General features: G+C 33.7%; 1 protein-coding gene across 1 annotated transcript in view; it reads left to right on the top strand.

Annotated features, from left to right (window-relative positions):
• The window catches only part of LOC150101407 (1-phosphatidylinositol 4,5-bisphosphate phosphodiesterase classes I and II-like), a 965,056-nt gene that overhangs the window by 113,417 nt on the left and 827,012 nt on the right, over positions 1 to 24,627 (top strand). Inside the window, exon 2 of the mRNA XM_090400893.1 lies at positions 8,442 to 8,519. Coding sequence (XP_090257019.1) covers positions 8,442 to 8,519 — 78 coding nt within the window. The remainder of the gene's footprint in view (positions 1 to 8,441; positions 8,520 to 24,627) is intronic.

The following is a 24,627-nucleotide window of genomic DNA, read 5'->3' as shown; positions in this document are numbered from 1 at the left end:
ATCAAGAGGGATTTTCTGCATTTGGCCCTTTAAAAATTGGATTTTTATTTTTATATATTTTTATTTATTTTTATTTTTTAATCGAGCTGTTGCGAGCCTCAGTGTAGACCCGGCGTAAAGTTTAAGTTTGGTGTCTCGAACCACTTGTGATATGTTCATTTTTTTCTCTTACACTGCCTTTTCACGTTTATTGGAGAACCGTGATAATATTTTGATAGGTGAAAATTTTGAGTGGAATTGGAAGGTCTTAATTCCACTTAAAATTATTAGTTATTCAATAAGAGCACGAAAACGGAAACAGCATCATTTGGTACATTGTAATACTTAAGATATGACAGAGGCTAGATGAAGGGTGTTGCATAATAAATGAAACTTGGAGGAGATTGTGATGTGATATTTATGGTTTATTTGAAAGGCAGACCAGAAAATAAATGGCCCAGAGTATTGAAAAGACAGTAAGGATTTCCTAGTATTCTGGTGAATAGATAGAAAAATTGTATTATGGTTGTTAACATATCTTTTCCATACGAAATGGAGAAGGGAAGCTAGTTGTGGCATTGAAATTGCATGAGATTACCTTACTATTTTGGATATTTGGTGTGTAGATGAAGATAGCAAATCAATGCGACAAATTCGTTAAGGAAACTTTGATCCAGATATACTGTACTTTATAAGGTACAGTATTCTGTACCTTATAAGGACGGTACAAGCGCATTCTCCAGATCTGACATCTCGTGCCAAACTTAGTATCAATTCTCTTCAAAAGAACAGCATAAAGTGTATTTCCACTTAAGCTTTTATTTTTTAAAGCTTGATTTTATTTCTAATTTTTTTCGTAAAAACTTAGAAATAAATTACAGAGCATTAGAATTTGTTTTTATTTCTAAAAATTCAGTCCTCTTTAGAAATTATTGGGTGTTAGTAATACACATTGTGTGTATTAAGACTGCGAATGTTAGCCGATTTTTTAATATATAATTTTGAACTTATTTTATTTATTTATTTTTGAAAGATTTTTTCTTTTTCTGATTCGCAGGATAACTCTATATTTTTATATTGTCCTTCGTGGTTAATGTGAAAGAAGAGTTAAATAAGGAATAGGGACATGCAGTCGGCGATGAGACACATTCATCACACTAACATGTTACCCACACAGACAGCCTTCCACATGCCGTTATACTCTGATTCTCTCCTGACAAGATTTGGCCAAGTTAGTAGCAGCAAGAGTATTTGTAAACTTGTCGGGAGGTCTTGATTCGTTACCATCATTAGAACATGATGGTAGCGAGTGATGAATCTGTTCCGTTTGTATTCAACTTCAAAATGGCTAGCACATTGCTTGTCGTTCTTTTACGGATTTTCCAAAATTTCTTCACAACGTTTAAAACCAAGTGATCATATCGTACTCTAGTCCAACCAATAATAATAGAGATTATTATTCACTGGAATAATAATCTCTATTTCCATTCCAGTGTATTACTCCATATTGCTATATTCCATTGTTACCTTCACAATTCTGGAGTTTGTCCCGAAAATTTACTCGTCCACGATCACCCTCAGGACCTTAATTTTTTCCATTTCCTTCAATAAATTCTGTACCAATTTAAATCAAGTCGAATAAAATGTTTAAAATAAAATTCCTGGAGTGTATAGAAATTGCTTTATTAATTTATCTTTCATATTCGTTACTGAAATACATTTAAGGAAGTAGTGTAATAAAGACAGGGCCGTCGCCAGATTAGATCGCGCCCTGAGGCAAACAGTTAAATATCAAATGGATTATGATGGATTATCAGACAGAAATATAAGAAAATCTCCAAATGCTATTTTGTTTTTATTACAAAAGAAACAATGCAAAACGATTATATAATAATATTAATTAAATGTTAACTCTACAGGGATATCGCAAAATGAAACTATATATAAGCTCTTCTACATAAATTTAAATTATAAGCCCTGTCTGCCTCTATCGATATAGTTGCTAGACCAACCAATCGTTCTTGGGCCATTGCTGTTCGCAAATGATTTTTAATCAGTTTAAGCTTGGAAAAATTTCTTTCCACACTTGCTACGCTAACAGGAATTGTTAGGGTAGCGACGGCGCCTACCGCAATATGGCTGAACGAGTGCCCTTATTAAGCCGCTCCGTTAGGCAGGCTGCCTCTATGCTACACCCTGTCGACGGTACTGAATAAAGATGAATATGAATATGAATAAATATCTTGTATATCCTTATTTTTAGAGTACTTATCAGGAAATTGATAATTTTTTAAATGCATAAAATGCATGTAAATATACAGATGTTTATATAATGCAGTTATCTGCACACGCATACCACAGAGCATTTGGCACACTGGACGAGAAACATTGGCTTTCTCCTCCTTTCTTTCTGTTGCACAAGATTCTTTCATTCCGCTCGCCAGGATTAAATAAGACATATGGTGAACACGTCACATCACTTAAGGTCAGGCAGTATCTGGATTTCCTGAACCTAAGACCAGTTTTGCTACCAGGAGATACGACTTTGAAGACCTAATTTATATAAGTGCATCGAAAGCCGCTGTTCTGTTTAAAGAATTCATTCTTGAGAAAATGCTACATTATCAAAATTCAAGTTGATTGCTTTTCTAGCTTTGTTAACTCTAATGGTTTTCCCATTATAAAAAATAATGGGAAAGTTAACAACTCAGAACTAGTTCCATCTCAGCATTGTCTGTAGAACATCTATGCCATCTTCTGAGCACTGTTTGTTTTTATAATTGCCATTGAATTTGCTTTTATAATTTTTTGAGAATGGTGCGTTTTTTTTTTTTAATTCACAAGTTTGGGTTTAAAAGTGCCATTCCAAAGTTACGCTTAGATATCTGTTTTAATTGTCTCATATGATGATTCTATTTAATATGTTTGTTGAATGGCATGTTAACAGTTATTTGATGCAAATTTTTCAAAATTTCTGATGAAATGTCCTTGATAGTTTTTGTAATGTTTTGGCTTGAGTATATATGTTCAGTTAGTTAATTACCGTTATTATTCTTTGTTAAGCCTTTTATCCTTACTTCTTCTCGGTTATTCATTTATAAAGTATTGTGAATGTGTTCATATTAGCTCTTTGATGTGTAATTTTAGTTGGACCTGACAGTTTGGTTGCGTGTTCTAGTTAACTGCATTGGACTGATAATTGGTTAATGATGTGACATGTTCGCCGTACGCCTCATTTAATCCTGGCTTGTGGACAGTTGCTCTCGGTTAAGCCACGTTTAACACTTAACTAGGCTGCTCAACTCAGCTGGTTCGGTTACTTCGAAAGTGGCATTTACTTCTTGTTTCCAACCACAACGCAATCTAATCCAGAGAGACTTGCTAATTAAAATATTACTGTACCATTACTGAAAAACGAGTGTAACTTATTTGGGTTGCCTCATAATAAATTTCTATACAATGTTACCGGCATGTATCATTAAATTATATCATCTTTTAACGTATTAGACCTATAGTTTGTTACGTCAAATAACTGAATTTTCATTAATCTAATTTTTGTTAGGTTCTCTAATCTGCTCAGGGAATAGATTTACCCTGTCGCTTTTCTGGAAGGAAAAATCCATCGCCACCTGCATATTGAGATTACTCACATTCGGTTGACCGCCCCTCACCCATTAATGTTTCTCGCGTTCTATATGCAAGTCCAAGCCTTTCATCCGAAAGGTATATACCATTCATCTGACTTCGCTATGAAGGCATTGCTGGTTCGACGTTATATTGATAACTTATTTCCACAATTAAAAACTTTAGTTCTTTATTAGAGCGATATATCATTAGACGAAAACTCTGAATATAAGAAACTACATATATTAACCCAAACAAATTACGAAATATGTAAGTCCGTTAACAAGAATGATATAAGTCATTGTGTGAAAACAGTCAACACTCATCTGATATTAGCATATTGCTGGTAGGTTTAATATCTCTCAGAGCCCATTTTATTTATGTTAGGTTGCTTGATCAATGAAGACGAAATAATACTGTTGTCCTTTGATTCTTGTTGCATTTTGTTGGAATGCACATAATTTTTCCCACTTATTTGATTTTTCGTAAATTGTTGTATGCAATGCATGAGACAGTTTTGTTTCATCCTAGATAACAATGTTTCTCCCTATGGAAGTGATTCTGGCTTTACTGACCTCCTTTTTTTTTCGAAACGAAAATATCTCATTTTCTCCCCTGATAATTTGAGAATTTGATATCAAAAATGTTTTCGCTTCTGTGAAAACCTTCTCATTTTTTTTAGATCTAGCCATCGTTTCTACGCATATGTCACAGGCGCAATAAATTTCATACACACTTGGTTTCTTCTTCGGTATGCATATATTTGTGGGTCATTGAATTGAAGAAACTTGTTAAGTCACGGAGGCCATCCGTATCACCCCTTTTCTGTGCAGGATGATGTGATTCCTTATAACTATCTTCATGTTTTTCTTTTTGCATACGTTAACTGTTCATGGTTGGAAACGGAACCAGAACATCAAAAAAAAAAAATTACAGATTTTTAATTGTAATTTTAAAACGATATAATTTTTAAAATTATATTTTCTGTCCTTAAATCCGGGAAATGCTTTATAACTTCGTAAATGCATTTGCTTAGTTTTTAAGTTATATGAAGAAAACAAAGCCTAAATAATTAAAGTTTGATCACTTTCAGATTGGTTAATATTCCAGACCAACACACAGAGAGAGAGAGAAAGAGATAGAGATGTCAATGTTTTTTTCCTTTCTACAGAAGGAAAAGTCGTGAAATGTTTTTGGATTGAGAATGAGATATTTTGTACTAGTTGAAAAGAGGAGAAATCAAACACGTAGAAAGCAGCAGTAATATTTCATGAAAGTGCTAGGTGCAATACTCTTCGCAGAGGAATTCACTTTTGCATTTACTGGCATTTCAGAAGTCTCCACAGGAAGGTTTTTCAGCACCAATTTCCTACTCAGAATTCAATCGGTGCTGTTTTCTAGATCGTGTAAATTGATACCGGATACTTTAAAAATTCTTTGCTTGTCGTTTATATGACAGCTTACAGTGGGAGTTTACGCTAATATTGTAAAGAAAACCATCATCAATAGTTTAAAAGAGGTTGATAACTTTCCTAATCTGCTTCTCTTTTCTAATTTTTCCAATCCCTAAGTCAACTTCACTTAGTTTAGCAGTATTTTAACAAAATACGTAGACATATTTTGTTTTTAATATTTCGTGGACATATTTTTAAAAATTTATAATTGCGAACGTTTACTCAATCTTGATATCAGTTTGGTCGAAAAGCAGTTAATTTTCTTGAAATCTTAACTTGTAATTTCCGAAAGAAAATAGTAGAAAAAACAGTTTAGTTTGCTAAATCCCATAGAACAGTACCTGTTTCTTTATATTTTTTCCTATTCTTGAATAGAAAGTAAATTGTTAGCATTTAAATTTCTCGTTTTGAACTGCATATTAATACTGGGCATACCAAGCATTTTGTAAGTTATTAAGAGATGTCGTCAAAACGAGATATTTGCGAATGATATTATTTGATTAGTTGGAATAACTACGGAAGGAATTAAGACTATGTTGGTTAATTGTGTGCCTTATCCGGCTGTTTTGGAAAATAAAACCCCGACTTGCTGAAGTAGCTGAATGCCTGCATATGAGACCGGCCTCTCACTTACCTTCAGATGAAAATTCCTTACAAAGAAAGGTTCGTCACGCCTCAGATTGGATTTAAACATTTTTTACTCCCAAGAACAAACGTTCTTTCATTTGAAAGTGTCTGTGCTAGAAGCATTTGAGTAAGAAAATTAGTGTATTTTAATCACAATATTAATGGTTTTAATACACCATAGAATTGGAATCTTTTCTTTGTAATAACATTCACGAAATACCGGTAATATATATATATATATATATATATATATATATATATATATATATATATATATATATTAGTATTACTGGTGTGCTAAGGGTTTTTAAATACTCCAGAAACCTGCTCTAGAGACTAAATATAGAAATTTTCAGGCCTCCACTAAGCAGGGTAGTGGTTTTCATACTGGGCGACGAAATTCATCAACCGTTCTAAAATCTTGTCATATTGTATAAGATTACACGTTATCTTTTTGTAGATATTAGCTATTTGTGCTAATCAGAAGATTTGTAGTTACATTCCTAAATTGTGATAGTTCATTTTTATTTATTTTAATTTTATTATTATTTTAAATTCTCCATTTCATATTGTCATAATGAAATTTTTGTTGGGTGTCCACTTTTTGCTGTCGTTTCCACTGTACTATTTTACTATATCTGGGGCTGTTTAAGAATTTCCAAATGCAAATATAATTAATCCTTTATTCTTGTGAAATGTTCTAGTAAGTATTTCGTGAAAACCAAGTTAAACGATCAGCATTATGTTGGCTTTCGCAGGGGCTTTGTTTTAGTAGTGGGTTTTAGGTTGGTATTAGCGTTCCATCACCAAGACGTCTTCATACCGACATACGATACTTAGACCGCATCCTCATAGACCGCACGCTGAAGCAAATCGGATACCATTGATAGGTGATTTGTGTGTGTTTTTGGTCTAGTCGTGGAACGAAACATTACAAACTCATTCTTCAAAATGACCTGATATGCACTTCAAATATTTGTCTCTCCGGATATTTCGTAGATGGCCATCTTTTATTTGTCATTTCATATATTATTTCTAAGTTATGTTCTTTTGTCATCGATCTTTATTTTCTAGCAGTTGAAGGGCGCCCAGTATGCTAGCCGTTTGCTCATCTTTTAAACCGAAAAACGGTTGTACCACCCACTGAAATGCTATGTGTATCACGTTACATTCATTGACGCCTTAGACGTTTACACTAAATTTAACGTGTAAATATTGTGCGAAACATTATGAAATGCTAATAAATTTAGTTTAATCCTTTATCCAAGTGTGAGCAAACAAAGTTTGCGCCTGAAAGTATCTTCAGGACTGGGTTAAGGTGGTACAACACCAGGGCAACTCGTTGCAAATGTGGAGTAAGCTACCAACACTCCTATCTCAGTATCTCCTATAATGCAAAACACATCTCCTTGTGGCTATGTCTAATGTTATGCATTAAGGGAAGGGCCACTACTCAGACTAGTTTCGACCTTTATTAGTCTGGGTAGTGGCCCTTCCCTTAATGCATAACATTAGACATAGCCACAAGGAGATGTGTTTTGCATTATAGGAGATACCGAGATAGGAGTGTTGGTATCTTGCTCCACCTTTGCAACGAGTTGCCCTGGTGTTGTACCACCTTAACCCAGTCCTGAAGATACTTTCAGGCGCAAACTTTGTTTGCTCACACTTGGATAAAGGATTAAACTAAATTTATTATACTCTAACCAAGTGAAAAATAAACTTTCAACATTATGAAATGCTATTTGTGGTAACAGTCTACCGACCGGCAATAGCTGAAGCTATAGGAGGTGTGGCCAAAACTATATAAATTACTGGTAATCAATGCATTTATACGAGTACTCCTTCACTACAGTGTATCTTAGTGGCGAAACATATTTTATTTTAAAGGGTTTTATTACACTCACGTATATTTTTGATTGGAACTGCAAAATAGTAAAATACTCATCGGATGATTATGCAAGGGAGAAAAAAGTATATTTAACAAAAATGTAGCTGTCGAATGCACCTTCATTAACATGCAGTGAAAGTTGGATATAAACCTTACTTTGTAATTGAGGTAGAAAACACAAATAGAAATTACTAATTGCGTGGCCAGCTTGTAGACGAGGAGGTAAATCAAGGGCTTAATATGACCGGACAATAACTGAAGTCTGTTGGAAGATTACCGAAAATTTTGATTTTCTTTATCCTCGTTTGGAAGAATAAAATATTATTACCCAAAATACATATTGTAGCAAAGTGGGGCTTGCATCAAAGGAATTTGCTGGAGACGAATAGTATCATTATTATAATTTCATAACATAAAATAGTCAAGTATAATAGTGTATTGGAGGTAGAAAAACTTAACATGGCTTTTTATAGTTTTTCGAAATGATTTAATTTGCTCATAATTTAAGTCATTAGCGCATTTCATGTATTTGCCAATTTGTCACTTGCTGCCAAGTGCTAGACTTGACAAATTGAGAAAGAGATGCTCTTTCATCTCCCACACGTGTTGAATATTAGAATAATCTAAAATTTTAATACAGATTAATGAGCTTATTTCGTATAAATTTAGATTTATTTAATTATGTAATTTTATGTAATTAATGTAAGCCCTGGATGTTTATGTGCAGTTGTAATAACTTATATAATTTAAACGAACACTTATATTTATTAAAAACATAAAATGTTTGAATTATTTGTTTCCTTAGAGAAAACATATTCTTCATCAGGACATAGCAATTGTATATAATCTTTCTTCTTTTCCTTTAGGATTCTGCTGTAGGAACACCCGTGACCCTTCGGGTAGACAAGAATGGCTTCTTTCTATTTTGGACAGACCAGAATAAGGTGAGTGAATGGATTTTTCTTTAAGAGTATACTACGCGTTTGAGCTGTTTTTAAGGGAAATTTCAGTCATTGTGTTTGTCGTAAAACTATTATACACCTAACCGTCGATTTTTACGATAGATTGGTTCTGCAAAAGTACTGTGTAAATGAAAATTTTGTACACAGAGATTAAAATTTGTATAGAAAATGAGAGGTAGGTTTCATAACGCTCAATTAAATATGTGTTCATTTTTTAAAATAAATTTAATACTTTATTGTTATGTATAGATGCACAACAAAAATGTTAGGATAATAAAACGCGCCATAAAACAAATATTTTTATTTAAACAGTTTTTAATTAAAGATACTGTGTGTGTGTGCATACGCACCCACCCACACACACACTGAATTAGAACCTTTTTTTTAATACCCTGTTGGGACCTCGTTTAGCCGAATTACAGCACATATGCAGTTTGGTAGATTCCACAAGGTTGGATTGCATCTAAGTTTACAACATACCAGGCGTTTATCAGAGAGTTATTTAACTGGCTCAGATTTTACGGAAATGGACTTTGTCCCCGGATATGTTTCTCTAACATGTCCCAGTGTTTCATATATTCTAAATGGGTTCATATTCGGGCTTTGTGGTGGCCAGGGAAGATGTTGGAAGTCGTCGTGTTCGCTGAACCACTGCTGAACAATTCTTGCGCGATGGGCAGTAGCATTGCTGTTCATGAAACAACCGTCACCTGCTGGATCAAAAATCAATATTGCAGGATATTCTTGATCGGCAACAATGTTCAGATATTCATTGGAGGGCATCCGACCTTCCAGCAATATCAGGAAACTCGTTCCGTACCAACAGAACGTGTCCCACACTGACATCACCTCCAGAACCTCGAGTTTACACAAGCAGGATTCGTTGTTTCATAGTGTTCCCGCTAAACTGTCTGCCTACGGTCGGTGCAGAACAAGGTGTACTGTGACTTGTCGGACCACATGACTTTTTTCCGGTCTTCCAGTGTGCAGTCACGGTGTTCCTGACACCACTGTAGACGAACTTTCCTGTTCTTCGCAGAAATCAGTCGTTTCCATATAGGCATAACACTGCCAATACTGATCCTTTTCAATTCCCTCCGCATACAGTCTTTATTAAATGGTTTGGTCAATTTGCTACATAAGTAAGTTTTGTGTGTCCGTACACGCCTTCTCAGGTGACGGCGACGATTTAGTTCCTGACAGTCTTAGGACCACAGTTACGCCTCTTAGACAAGCAATGTGGGTTATTTTTCCACCAATTAAACATCCGGGATATCTCACGGTTTTGAGAAACCAGTCAGCTCTGCTGTTTTCAAAATTTGGCTCCAGCCAGACAGGCACCCATAACAAGCCCTTTATCGAACTCTGAAAGGCCCTTTGTATTTCTTATTGCGATCAACACTATTGACGATTACTGACCAGCAGCATTCTTAAATAGTTGCCTAGAACAGTGATTCTTAACCGAGGAGTCGCAGCCCCCTATGGAAGCCGCGGAAAATTTATAGAACGTTTCTAGTTTTTAAGATTTTGAAACCTCTTAAAATAATTCTTTTTTTCGTTCTTTATTTTACTTTGTTTCAAACTTCTATTGTTTTGTATTAGTAATCTGAATTATGCAGTTTAATTCAGTAATTTGTTTTGTGGAGGCGCCACAAGTCTTTCGCTGCTCGCAACACTGCGAGTCATTCCATATAATATAATAACTGCGAAAATACAAATTTATCACCAACGGACGATGACACACTACTGGAACTGACAAAGGATTTAAGTCTGATCTCCGTTTTCAAGAAGAAAAGTTTTTTTCAATTTTGAATGCATATCCGAAGGGAATATCTGCACCTGTTTACAATTGCCATTCAAAATTTGTTGCCTTTTGTTTCTACATATTTGTGCAAAATGGGATTTTCCACAATGGGATATATTAAAACGAAAGAATGAAATCGACTCAAAATAGACTCCTGCATGCGAATAGCATTGAGTAACAGAATTGAAGCACGAATAGATTAGTAGAGAGCGATCAGCAACAGAGTCTCATTAAAATACATTTAAGTAAAGTTGATTTCTGTTTTCTGATTTTTTTTTGTTATTATTATAATCAGTAAGTAAAACCACTATTTAAAATAAAGTTTCATTATTATTATTATGTTGCTACAAACTAGGGACCGCGAAAATATTTTATGATAGTTAGGGGACGCGACTATTAAAAGGTTAAGAACCACTGGCCTAGAACACGTGGTAACGCATGACCAAGTATTTTGCATATAAGCTGCGTAAGTGATATTTACATATATCTGCATAAAGGTTTCTAATTCAGTGGCCGGTATGTGTATATAGCGATGTGTGAACAATTATTTATTATATTTTCAAATAATTTATTAATCAAATAATACAGTAGTACTTACATTAGCTACTGGACCAATTATATGCTTGTAATAATAGGTAATAATTTAAATCACATTGTATATTACTCTACAGTTTAATTATTGCATCTAAAAATTGCATGTTACGTGTTTGATCGACTGATACATCGGTGTACTGTAACAGCTGTCTTGACATACTCGATAGCTGTACGCTATCAAGGGTATAGGGCACCTGCATAGTTTTTTTTTTTTAATTCTGCACACACGTATGCGCACGTTTTGTTATTGTTAAACTGAAATCTTACCATATAAAACGAAAATTTGTATAATTTGTTTTCGACCGTACAAAATCGAAATCGTGCAATTTGAGTACATGTAAATCCAAAGGTTAAGTTGTAATAAAGCTTATTTACAATATGGAAGTACTGAAATCACAGCGGCATTGCCTTGAATTAGTTCTATCAATAAGTTAATGTGAATTTTCTTTTAAATGGGCCAACTTTTTAGTCTTTCTATAAAATAGGTCTAAGTTAAAAATGTCTCAGATAATTTTTTTTTTTTTAAATTGCAATATATTGACCTATGCCCTTCGATTACCGCTTGTGATCTTTATAGTATCATTTCCACATACTATGCCGATTGACCGTTCTGGTAAACGAAAGGTCCTCTTATTGGACCAAATATCAATGGTATCAACTAACTTTTTATTACATTCTAACGTAGTCACCTCTTCAGAGCAAAAGGTGCGTTGGTCATCTTATCGTTCGGTTGGATTCAGGTAGCAGTTGTCACTCGTAATACTTAATCATCAGACGCTTTAGTTGGCTGTGGCATTTTGACAGTTCTGTTTCTCGCGTGTCGTTTATATTTTAGGGCTTCTGAGGAATTCATAATTTCTGTTTACATAAATTATCTGTTTTTGATAATGAAGTACTTCCAGGAGTTTTCCTATTATTTAAGAGGCAATGCCTTCTTTCTGAACTGCTTATGATAGGAATAAAGTGGGAAATGAATTTCATTGAGTATGAGACTACTAATATTGGAAATGCATATTGGAAACTTGAAATTAGCTTGAACATGTTTTTTTCTCTAGACCAGGGATCCCGATGATCAAGTCTTTTGCCCATTCGCTGAAATGATGTTCGATAGTTCTAGTCTTCAAATAATAATTGAAGAATCTAGACCAGTGAACAGTCGGACGATTTTTAATGTCTAAAGGTGATTTATAATCATCGCCTGATGAAAGATCACCACCTGACTTACTTGGAAGTTTAAGGGTGGAAAGTTCTATGTTTTGTCCCTAGAACGGTTCTAGATTATCTAGTCATTAGAGCATCCACGGTGCCATAGGTTCTTAAGTGACTATGATATCTTTTAATTGTTATACAAACATAAACCAAAAGTGTAACACTGTTAGTATAGCGAATGTATGTTCTTACTATTACCATAGCTGCATAGCTTCGTCGGCACTAGAGAATAGTATTTTCCCTTTAATTTCATCAGAACTGTCTCTGAACAATCACACAACTGGATTTATGACCCCCCTCCCCCAATACATTACTTTTGCTGCTCAGTCACCATTGTATTGGCACATTCTCCGTAATGGTGTAAGTTTACGCAAGTTTTTCTTATTTAAGGAGTTATTTATATATTTTGCATAAATGTTTCAAATTGTTAGGAGTATTCAGAATAATCCGGATAATGATTAATATATGGATGGCGTTATATTCAAGTGAACTAAGTTAAGTAATTTTTTTTCACCCCTTTTATACCAAGGGTAATTTGTGATGTATCGCTGTAATTCTGGGACATTTAGTCACTTAATGAATTTTTTCTTCTTCTTTTTGTTTAGTAGTACATTTTAAATGATAACACAAAATTAATGGGGAAAAAAAACTTAACTCCCCTCCTATGATAATCGTTAGAAAAATGTTACATTTATCGCAGTTCATACAAACTCAGTTTGCTTTATCATAATACCACTCTTGGAATAACTAGCAGAGGAGACTTGGAATAGTTGGCACCTTTTTCGGTTTGTCATGTATTATTTTTTTTATAAATCATTTTAAAAATATTTTATGCGAAATGCAAAGTTAAAGATTAGGCTGCGTAGTTGTAAATTAATAACTTTCAATAGTTTTTTTTTTTTTTTTTTCATATTTCTTGAGCGTGCCGCACAGTTGTGTGGCATACGTCCGTTATCTACTGTAGGTTGATTAAAACAATCTGCAGTACCTTCAAATAGCACCAAAGTACTTATCTAGCCAAACCACTCTCATATTTTGTCTTACTTTTGATTTTATTGCTTCGATTCGAGGCTGTTGGTTTGAATCCTGCGGTGGGCATAAACGAATATAATTGTTTTTAGTAGGAGAAAAATTTCATCTTCCCGTGCGAGTCCACCGCTCCGCTTATTGGAAACCTGGCGTGGCATGAAAAAGTTTACCCTTGTTTAGTCTCTGGAAGAGAATTTCTGGATTAAGTAACAATACAAGAGATTTATGAAATTTATAAAAATAGAAAAAAATCACTACGCCACCCATGGTACTAATATACTACATGTTTATAACCTTTCTTGGGTGAGAGTCACATAAAAAATAAAAAAATAAAAAAAACGGACAATGTCAACTTTTTTTTAAATTGATAATTAAAAAATTATTATTATATTAAAAATTGATAATTAAAACTATTCAAAAGATATAGAAATTTTTTGAATAGTTTTAGGTGGTCGATGATTTCGTCGTCCAGTCTGTATCTACCACATGCTTATCTGAATTTTGAATTTGCTGGAAAAAAAAGTGCCGTGTTTGGTCTTTAAGCAGGGTTCCCAGATTCTTTATCTCCTAGCTTATCCACGTTATTAAATGTTCAATAAATTTACAACTTTCCTTGGAATTCACATTAAAAAACATTTATTCATTATATATACCATAAACATTCCAAGTATATTTTGTCTCTAAATATATTGAATGTATCTACACGAAACTTCAATATTATAATTGAGGACTACAACTGTAGTATTTATTTGTTTTTGACCAAAGGAAAAGTCGTCTGTTAAGCTTTCATAAAACCTGGAAAGGCTGAAATACGTACGCCTTTTCTGAATTCCACTTTGGATTAGTTAGTGGCTAAAATATCTTTTCTACATGCGAGTCTTTCTTTTCTTCTTCGCTGTTAACGGAGGCACTACAATCATAAATGCTTAGTGCCTCCCTTTTCAAAGACTATCACCGCCATCTTTTCTTTTCTGTGGTCTTCCTCTATTTCTCTTTTCCTTGGGTAATAAAGTAAAACACTATATTATCAATCTGTTATCCTGCATTCTTTCTATATGATTTTTCCACTCTTCTTTCCGTTTTTGGATTCAGGCGTGTACTGGCTGTATTTTGCCATTTTTGCTGAGTTCCGGATTTTAATATTTCTACACCTTCAATTTTTCTTAATGAACTGATCTCAGTAATTTCACTGTTTTGTTTAATTTTGTTTTCGTAGTTACTACAAGTACCGGTTTGAAGATCTGGGTTCGAATGCCATCTAAGACGCGAAGAACCATCATACGGAGATGGCAGGGTTTTTCGTCACTGAAATTCAGATATTTGATCTCGCAAACAGGCCATTAGAACATACGCAGTTAACATAATACACTAGCTTCAGTTGCTTTGATTGTAAATTCAAAAAAAATTAAATTTCTTGACAGATTCTTATTTTTTTTTATGTTCCTATTCTTCCAGATGAGGCAGTTAGGACATCCAGTTATCCCACGAGCTATTATTGACTTTTCTTGTACTTCATTTTCTGTTATGCTGTAATTGATTTTCTATTCCAAAATATTTTATTTACTAACGTGTTCTGTTATTTTCCTTTTAATTTTTAATTTGCGTCAAAGGAACCCATATGCTTCGCATATGGGTTCCTTGGCAACTGTCATTATTATCTTTAGTTTTTTCTGTTGTCTTTATGATTTTTGGTGTAGTATTGAATTCATTTAGTAACATTAGTACAATCATCATTTTCTGCTAGTAAGATTCATCAGCATATTCAATTATTTTTAATTTTTCATTTTTAATGTGTATTCCACATTTTTCCATCTTGTTTACTTTTATTATTTCATCCATCACTAAATTAAATAATGTGGAATTCAATGACCTTGTCTAATTCTTTTGCTTATTTTAATTTATTCAGTCTGTCTTTGTTCTGTATTTATTATAAAATGTGTGTGTGTGTGTGTGTGTGTGTGTGTGTGTGTATTCTTAATTAGCTCTAAAATTAGGTTTTCTCATTTTTAACGTGGTTATTTATGTATTTTAACTGTATTCCAGCAATTGCGTTTGCAATAAAACACATGTAAAGAGGAGGTTTATTTCATTTCATGATTTTTTCGTTATTTGCTTGAATATAAATATTGCATCTGTTGTTGGTCCATTTTTCCCCAAAACCTTGTTGCTCATCAGACAATTCTGTTAAATTATTTATTATTTCCAGTTATTTTGTGCATAATTTTAATGTAGTGCAAGAGCATATTTATTTACCTGTAGTTCTCTGGGTTTGTTCTGTCTCCTTTCTTAAAGATTGGTATTGTATTATGCTCTTTCGCCAGTCATTTTCTTTCTTTAAATGCTGTATTATTTAGAATATGACGTCGTTCCTTTGTTAATTGTATTCTCTTCATATTTTAATACTTCATCCTGATTCTTAGCTATTCCAACTGATTTTCTGTTTTTTTCCCTGTTTTTTAAGTTCTTTAAGAAATTGTTCAACATCTTTTTCAATTATTTCAAAAGTTATGCTATTCTCTTCGTATACATCATTATCATTGATTATATTATTTTTTTTCTTTTCTATTAATATATTTTGAAAATAATTTTTCTATTGAACCAGTCCAATATTTGTTAGCTTTACTTTCATTTAGTTCTTTCGTTTGAGTTTTGTATTATTTGCATAGCCATAAAACTCATGTTCTCATTCTTTGGAGTGGTTATTCAAGTATTCTTGTTTAATTTTCTTTATTGCACTATTTACTTTATTTCGCATACATAGTTTTATATTCTCCATAAATCCAGCTTTAATTTGATTTGTAGATATCTTTAATTTGTTTTTTAGATATCTGAAAAATTCGATTTTGTTTTTTAGATATCTGAAAAATTCGATTTTCTTTTCTTTCACTGAAGTTTTTTTTTTTTTTTATCTTTTCTTTAAACCACGGTGTAAAGAAGAGGTGAAAGAGATAGGATTGTTCTGCTTCACACACAATTCTACCTGTAGCTCATCGTAGTGTGAAGGTGAACGGGTGAGCTAGGCGAAGCATACCGATGATATACTTTCGGAAGGGCCAACACAGAAGGTGTTTTTCTAGTTGGGTTAGCAGCTCGCCAGAGAACGTTAATCCCAATTGCCTAAAGGACCCAAAGTTTAAAAGTTCGTTGGTTTTATCTTTGTAAATGTATAAAAAGAAGCCATACTCACGGAGGGATTCGAACCCGCATCCTTTTGGCTGGAGAGCGGATACGCTAACCACTCAGCCAACCAGGCCGGCAACGTGTTTTATATAGGGAGTAGGCGAGGCAGTTTTAGCCCTATCCAACTTTTGGAGATTAAGTGGGCAGTTCAGTCTTTACTGGTAGCCAATCAGAGATAGATTACCCCTGGCTATGACTAATTTAATCATAATTTAATAATACTTCTGTGTCATAAGGATTTCAACTGATTGAGTTCTAAAATAGCGTGAAACCAAATCCTTGGAGAAATGAGCTAGTTTTAATAGAACCTTTGTTGTGGTAAAATTAGGCAAAGCAAAACAAAATCTGGGTGGAAACGTAAGCCAAAAACAGGTCCAAGTTCGATTGTTGTTGATTATGAATGGTATCACTATCTGTCTAATAGTTTCTTTAGATAGTTGAATCAATCCGTTCAAGACACGTTGAGAAAAATTATTATATTATTCCATCGTTGTAATTCCCGATTCTGTTGACAAACATTTCGAGTTATAATGATACCTTGGTGTACGATATATATATATATATATATATATATATATATATATATATATATATATATATATCATACATCAAGGGTATCATACTTTTTATGTACGAGAGATATATATATCTTGTACGTAAAGAGTATGATAACATTTAAGAATGATACAAATTGATATTATCAGTTTTATTTTCCATCTGTTTATTTAATTATAGCTCCCAGCACCAAATAATAAAAGATGTACATATTTTTTCTTCTTCTATTCTTAAAATCACACTAATTTAATTTTGAGCATAACACTACTTAACCGTCTCGGAAACCAGAGATTTGTAAGCCAATTTGATAAAACCGTAAAAATATTACCGTGAGTTAAAGTTTCTAAGTTATTATAGTTAATAAGTTACATGGTTACTAAGTTATTTTTAACAATTATCAGTAATGGTATGCCCTCTATCCCACCCTCCCTCTGAAAATGAAAACATGAAACGAAAAAGTATATGCATTGTTTTAACACAATCCACGAAGATTGCTTTGATGCTTGACGAAATTTTCGCGTTAAAAACGTTCGTCATTCACAAAAGACTGCATTCAGCCAAACATCACACACATATACAGTACAGTATATTGTAGCATGGTTGACTGGCCGCTCGCTTCTTTTCTGAGGAAAAACCTGATTTAAAAATCTCGTGAAGTACTCAAGGAATGCATTCTATTCTTTTTATAAGCGAGGCTGAATTAGTGAAGCTTATAACTGCTTTAATTGTCTCGGCGCCAATTCTCTCAGCCAATACAACCATCACAAAGCTGAAAACTAGAATAATGGACGCTATAACTACGGTTCCTTGTCTGCCATTTGGCTGACCGAATAGCTTACCCGTCACTCTGAACCCCGGTGTAATTGTGGTAAACAGTTTTTGTCGCCTAGTATAAGACCAGCATCCTTCTTATTAGAGGTCCGAAGTGGCTCGAAAAGTATTGTGTGGTATCTGTATCAGGGTTCTGGATTATCTACCCTTTGAGTGTACACCTTTCGTGGGTGCAATTAAAAAAAAAAAAACTTCCCTTCTGAGGCATAATATTGGTTGGGTGTGCCGGAAACCATTAGTTGTATACAAAGTCAAATTGTATGTTGTATGCGTAGTAATTAAGGATTATTTCCGTACAGTAAAACTGTGTGCGCCGGCCTGGTCGGCCGAGTGGTTAGCGTATCCATTCTCCAGTCAAAAGGCTGCAGGTTCGAATCTTGCTGTGTGCATGGATGCTTGTGATTGTATATCACCTCCTTACATTCATTCAAACAAGTGTATAAACACTCTCCCAAGATGGGATGGACCACCATGGGAGAAGTGGACCCAACCCTCCCGCAAAAAACAAAAACAAACAAAAAAAAAAACGTGTACAGGACACATGAAAGAAATTAAGTGATAATCGGTTATAGAAGTTGAACGACTATCCTTCCATTCATTTGAGGAAAGAAAACGAAAAAAAAAAAAGTGCATGCACAACTGTGCTAATAGTCACGAAACCGTTTCGTGCTTGTTAGTTGGTTCTTCATTGGAAGCTTTTTCAATGAGATAATTATGAATGAATGCTGCGTTCGGGAATGATAAATAATGCATGTAGGTTCGTTATTTTTTATGAGACTTTATGAATTAATCTTCTGAAGGAGATAGACCTACGTAAAAGGTAACACGTCATTGTTACGATAAAGCTACTTTATAAGGGTTTCAGTGCTGCGTAGATTCTCATAAATAATATGTTCATTACTTTGACATTTTTAGCTCTATTAATACGAAACCATTTAACAGGTATCCGACATACCGAAATTAACGACAAATTTAAATATATGCAGATATTGGAATCGATGATGATGATGAAGGTTCATTATGATGATGATGAAGGTTCATTATGATGATGATCAGCCTGTCTTTTCCACCCACTACTGTCAGACCACATATCCGAGACCCTAGTCTGGTAACCTGCCAAGAAGTGTCAGTTCATGCTGAAGGGGAGAAAGAAAGGATATACGAATTGGTCACCAACACGCGAAATCGCGTGCTTTATACGTAAAATTTCCCAACTGTTATACAAGCAAAATAGTTACCACTTTAAAAACCACAATGTTCATAAAAGAAAAGTTAATTTTCCGACGTGTAATAATAAAAAACTCATCTCACAAGACAGATTGATTACCCTTTTTTCGGAATGGATTCTCCTTCTTCTGACATGCGCAGAAGTGTCGAAGGTTCTCGCATCTGTGGACGTACAGTACAGGGTCAAGGCTTTTCCCATTGCGGGAGGGTTGGGTCTACTTCTCCCATAGTGACCCAGGCCATCTTGGAGAGTGTTTATTCACTTGTGTGAATGAAGATGGAAGACAATCACAAACATCCATGCCTAGTCGGGATTCGAACCTGCGGCCTCTTGGCTGGAATTCGGATACTCTAACCACTCGGTCAACCAGGCCGGCGCCTTAGAATTAAGATGACAAAATAGCATTTACTTTAGGAGCATATAGCATCCAATAACATTTTGTAACTGACCGGTAACGGTACACTTCTTCTACCTTGGTATTTAATCATATGAAGAGGCATACATAGACATATATACATCAAACATAGACTCATACTAAGTAATAGGCAAGTTTACTTTATTGTAATTATGATTGTAATTCTCTTACAATCATAATAGACTTAATCCATGGCAATCAGATTATTTTTTTAGTGGCATTCACGCCTCGAGTTTGATCGAAAGTGATTTAATGAGAGTCTTGAGAAATTATATGTGAACTGAGAAATGAGTTGATGGATGATTCACGATACGTATAAATACACTTTTACCAAAAGTTACTGATAAGAAAAAAAAACGATCCACTATATTTTTGGGTAAGAAAGATATCCACAAGTGGATAAGATTGACTACTAATAATAAATAGCTCCATTTCTAAGCTAGAGTGCTTGTTGACGAAATAGTTCAGTGATTTAATGCGAAAAATAGTCTTTTCAATTATCGATCACGAATTATCCATTTATGCTATAACGCGAATGTTAATAATTATACCAATGAATACTATTAAACGACTTTTAATGAAGTTGTAACATAATATATTTTCTATTTTGGGATTTAAAATGGAAAGTCATTTCAATCTTCATAATCTGCTTTGGTGATATAGAATTTTGTTTTAATAAAAATAGCAAAAATATCACGAGGCAACACTATCTTTTAGCTATTAAACATGCTATATTAGTAGCTAGTAACGTCTAAATGGGTATCTTTATTGTACGATCAATCTTTTGCTAGTGCAATATCACTAACAGCTGAGATATTGGAAAGATAAACTATATAATGTCAAAATTAGGAAACAACGGTAAGCTTATACGATTGGAGATGATGTGCAGAAGTGATTTTTTTTTTAAAATCTAATATACCGTACTAATTTCTTGCAGATATAATTATACTGTGAGGATAATCCTTTTGTCACATGCTATATTGAATACAGTGCGAATATATTTTTTCCGTATAGTATAATAAATAAAGCATGATGAAAGCTTTATATATTCCATTTAAAATACTTTTTTTTTTCAGTAGTTGATGCATTAGCCAATTTAATGTTTTGTATTCTTAATTTTGAACCAATTCTCAACCTAGTTAGTTGCATCGGTTTAAATACATATTATTCAATCGCAGCTATCAGTTGGATTTTTTTTTTTCATCTCATGGTTTGTTGACGGTAGTTTTTAAATATGGATTTTATTTTGGTAACAAATTTTAAGAAAAAAATAACTGAATCAGCAGTAAGTTTGAAATTATAAGTGAAGACTAAACAAAATGAAACCTGATTTCATATGCATGATCAATATTATCCATAAGTTTTAACAGTGAAACATTTATTTCCTGTTTGAATTTATACATTTTTGTATCAGAAATATTCGTAATTTTATAATACTAAGTTATACCAGATTCATTTATATAAAAAAAAAATGTCTTTATTTCTCTGCACCAATACCATGCACTTTGACTGAGATAATTTCCACCCAGAATTTGGGTCGAAATCTGTCAATAGGTGCTACCAGAAGAGTTTTCTGAGGGGGGGGGGGGAAGACTTTTTGTTGTTATTTTTAGATCGTTTTATTTACTAGATGTAACCAGGGCCGGCGGAAGCGAGCATGCAGAGCATGCGATGCATGCCGGCGTCGCCTCCGGGGCACTGTTCATAAGTTCATTTTTAAGAAACAAAATTTTTATCATAAAAACAAAAAATTCTTAGAATGATCAATATTAAAATAAATATTGGCGGATACACCGAATAATAAAAAATATATATATTGTCACCTCTTTGATCAGCCGGCTGTTTACAATTTTGCAGCGAGAGGGCTAAATGCTTGCCTGCAGAATGTTGTTGTGTCTGCTGCAGTCTATCTAAAGTGAAACGGTGAAGAAACGAATGCGCAGAAACGAATTTTCGTACAAAAACATTTGTTGGTAGTTAACCAGTGATAGTGTGCATCTCAGTAGGCTACTGACAGTGCGGATTATTATTTCGTCTTTGGAATCTATCGAAAACTTAAAAATATTCTTACAAGAGTATCGATCAGATACAAATTTTAAAGAATTTCTAAAAACGGCAAAAGAACTGAGTGAAGATGTGGATGGAGAACAAGAATTTAAAACTGGTACGGAAGTTCGACGACGAAAGATGACACGAAAATTTTACTACGAGCATTATGACGAAACGCCACAATCGCCAGAAGATAAATTAGAGTGAATGTATTTTATACACTTCTAGATGCTGCAATGTGTTCGTTAATAGAACGTTTTGAACAACTAAAATCATATTATGATAATTTCAATTTCTTGTAATAGATTACTACAAATTAACAAGGAAGATTTACGAAAAAATTGTGACAATTTAGAGATTCTCTTGAAGGACGGCGACAATAAAGACGTAAATGCAATAGAACTATATGACAAGTTATGTGCTTTCCGGGATATTTTTCGGAAGGATAATTTAAATATTCAAAACCCTTTCGATATTCTTAATTTTATTGTGTCCAATAATTTATCTTTCCCTAACTTTTCAATTGCTTTAAGAATACTATTAACCTTACCTGTTAGTGTAGCGAGCGGTGAACGTTCCTTTTCCAAGTTGAAATTGATTAAAACCTACTTAAGAACAAGTATGTCACAAAAAAAGGCTTGTTAGTTTGGCGTTAATAGCTATTGAAAACGTTATATGTGCGGAATTAGACGTTAAGACCATTATTTCTAATTTTGTGAATATGAAATCAAAAACCCTAAAATTTTAATAAAAAAATTCAAGCATATTTATGTAATTTAATTTATTTTCTGTTATTCTGTAAATGTGTTATTTTTTGAATACTTATATTAAATGTTCTAATTATTTCTGAATTATTTTCTTATTTTCTCATCTATCTTGAGTTTGTTTTATTTTCCTAAAAGATAGTTCCACTTATAAAAATTATTAAAATTTTTTTACAAGTAACTTGTAAAAATTTTAGTAACTTGTAAAATGAAGAATTTTTTAAACTTTAGTTCAAATATATTTTAACTTTAATTAAAATTCATTTTAATTTTGTTAGCGATTCGGGTCGGTGAGAAGGCTATAATCCCTGTATCATTATATTCAACAATTAAAGTGAGGTGGCTTTATCAAAATTTGCTTTAACTTTTGAGGATTTTTTGAATATTCGGGTTTTTAACGATTATCCTGCCTAATCAACACGCCCCGGTTCGTTACATTTAGCGAACCAACGTGTGGCTGTGCTGTCAAAATTTATTTAAAAAATTTCAAATAATTAAAATTTTTTATTATCGTAAAAGAACCACACACGCCCGGATCGTTACAGGGGCGCTTAGATAGAAATTGCAGGGGCGGCAAAGACCCTACCGCCGGCTCTGGATGTAACGCTTAATTTCGCAAGCTTTGTGCTATTTGAATACTTCCCACCTCCGCCCCTTTAATGAAGAGTGCAGAACAGTTACAGCCGGTTTAATTTTAGCCGTAATGTCTTGTAATGAGAGTAGTCTGTTTACATCACTTGCCCTAAAAGTAATTACTCTGACTCTTAAGCCAAGCGAGCTATCATTCGTGTGCATGTTCTTAACCGCGGCAGTGAAACGTTAGTATTGCCATTTATGATACCCTTGTGGTTACATTTTTCTTTAAAATTATATCTCCGACTCCCTTAAAACGTCTTTTTATAATTCGTTATACATTTAGTTAAAACACTAGATATTCATACTAAACATCTAGTATTTTGTTCATACTAAACGGAATCCAGGATTGAAAAGAAGTTATTTTATCAACGTGATACCTTCGGCTGGTGTTCAGTTGGTCAAAGGACAATCAGTGACTGCGAAGTCTGTCTAAACGTATCATACATTCACGCTCTCCTGAATGAGGTATGTATACTATACAGTAGACCACTGAGAATAATACTACTCCTGGTAACACAAACAGTTAAATTAAAGTGCGTAAAAGAACTACATCGGACACTAGGTCTGTGGATTGGTTACGCAGTGTATTTAAATTCAAGTTCTTGTTATTTCGTGATGCTCTAATACCAGGATGGGGGGGGGAAGTCACAGCAAATAGTAGGCAGTGAGAGGAATGACCAGTCTTGGGCATGCCTTCCTGGCGCTATTGGAATATAAGTATATGCATTCGTTGACAATTTGGCTTGGATGGAAGAACAGTCTACATCACAGGACAAGTTCCTTCGGGATGGACGCAGGAAAACACGATAGACCTTGTTTTAATGGCTAATTATTGTTCTCTTTCCACCCCATCTCCCCGTCACAGAATCACAATTTCATTTGGCATCTTTCTTATGTAGTGGAACAAGATGTTTTTAATAGATCCAACTGACAGCAAATCATCATAACGAAAGTGCATAATATCTGTGGAGTGTTTGTAGATCCTCGCAGATTCTATATCCGGATTATCGAGCGAAGGATTGCAGTGGTCTAGCACGGCATAAAGTAGATATATCTAGGAAACTAAGAAAGCATACGAAATGTACATAAACAAAATATTTATTCAAGTTTATTATCAAATACAAAAGCTTTAATAGAAAGCATATTTTACCTTTCACTATAGTTGGTCTGATAGACAAAACACACAAAAAAAGTTTTTATAAAAATATTACCGTAAATTTCTAGAGTCGCAGTTTCCTTTAAAAATGCAACCCTCAAAAGATAATCCATTACAGTCTATTTGCTTTTCTGGTTTTTAATTAGAGTGTATCATTATCTTTTGGTAATTCACTTTCAGTTTTTTTCTTTTTGCATTTTCATTCTTTTCTCAAAGTCGCCTAGAATTGAACAGCTAGCCATTTGTTTGAAGAAAGCGGTTTAATTACCATACTAGTGCTGTAGCAAAATTCTACTTGTCTACAGTTGAAACAATACTCGAGCGACATCAGTTGATGCTTTTTTTTTTTTTTTTTTGTGAAGTGCTTCTCCATCTTGGAGCTATATAGAATTACAAGCTGGTTAAAAATAATTCTGCAGTTACATCAGACACTTGCGAAATTGCTCGAATTACTTTGTCACAGGGAGCTCTAATGTTATAATATTATAATATTAGAGCAGAATTGTAATTATTATAAACAGAATTGCTTATTATTATAAGCAATTCTGTTTATAATAATATAATATTATAAACAGAATTGCTTCAAGTCCGATGAACGACAGCTACGCTGGTTACGAGTCCAGTGTATTATGTCTGTTAA

The sequence above is a fragment of the Typopeltis vanoorti genome, chromosome 11, assembly GCF_054136105.1.
Source record: "Typopeltis vanoorti isolate ZY-2024b chromosome 11, IOZ_Tvanoo_1.0, whole genome shotgun sequence".
Taxonomy (NCBI): Eukaryota; Metazoa; Arthropoda; class Arachnida; order Uropygi; family Thelyphonidae; genus Typopeltis; species Typopeltis vanoorti.
Note: the sequence above shows the minus strand (reverse complement) of the source record. Positions and strands in the feature narration are given on the sequence as shown.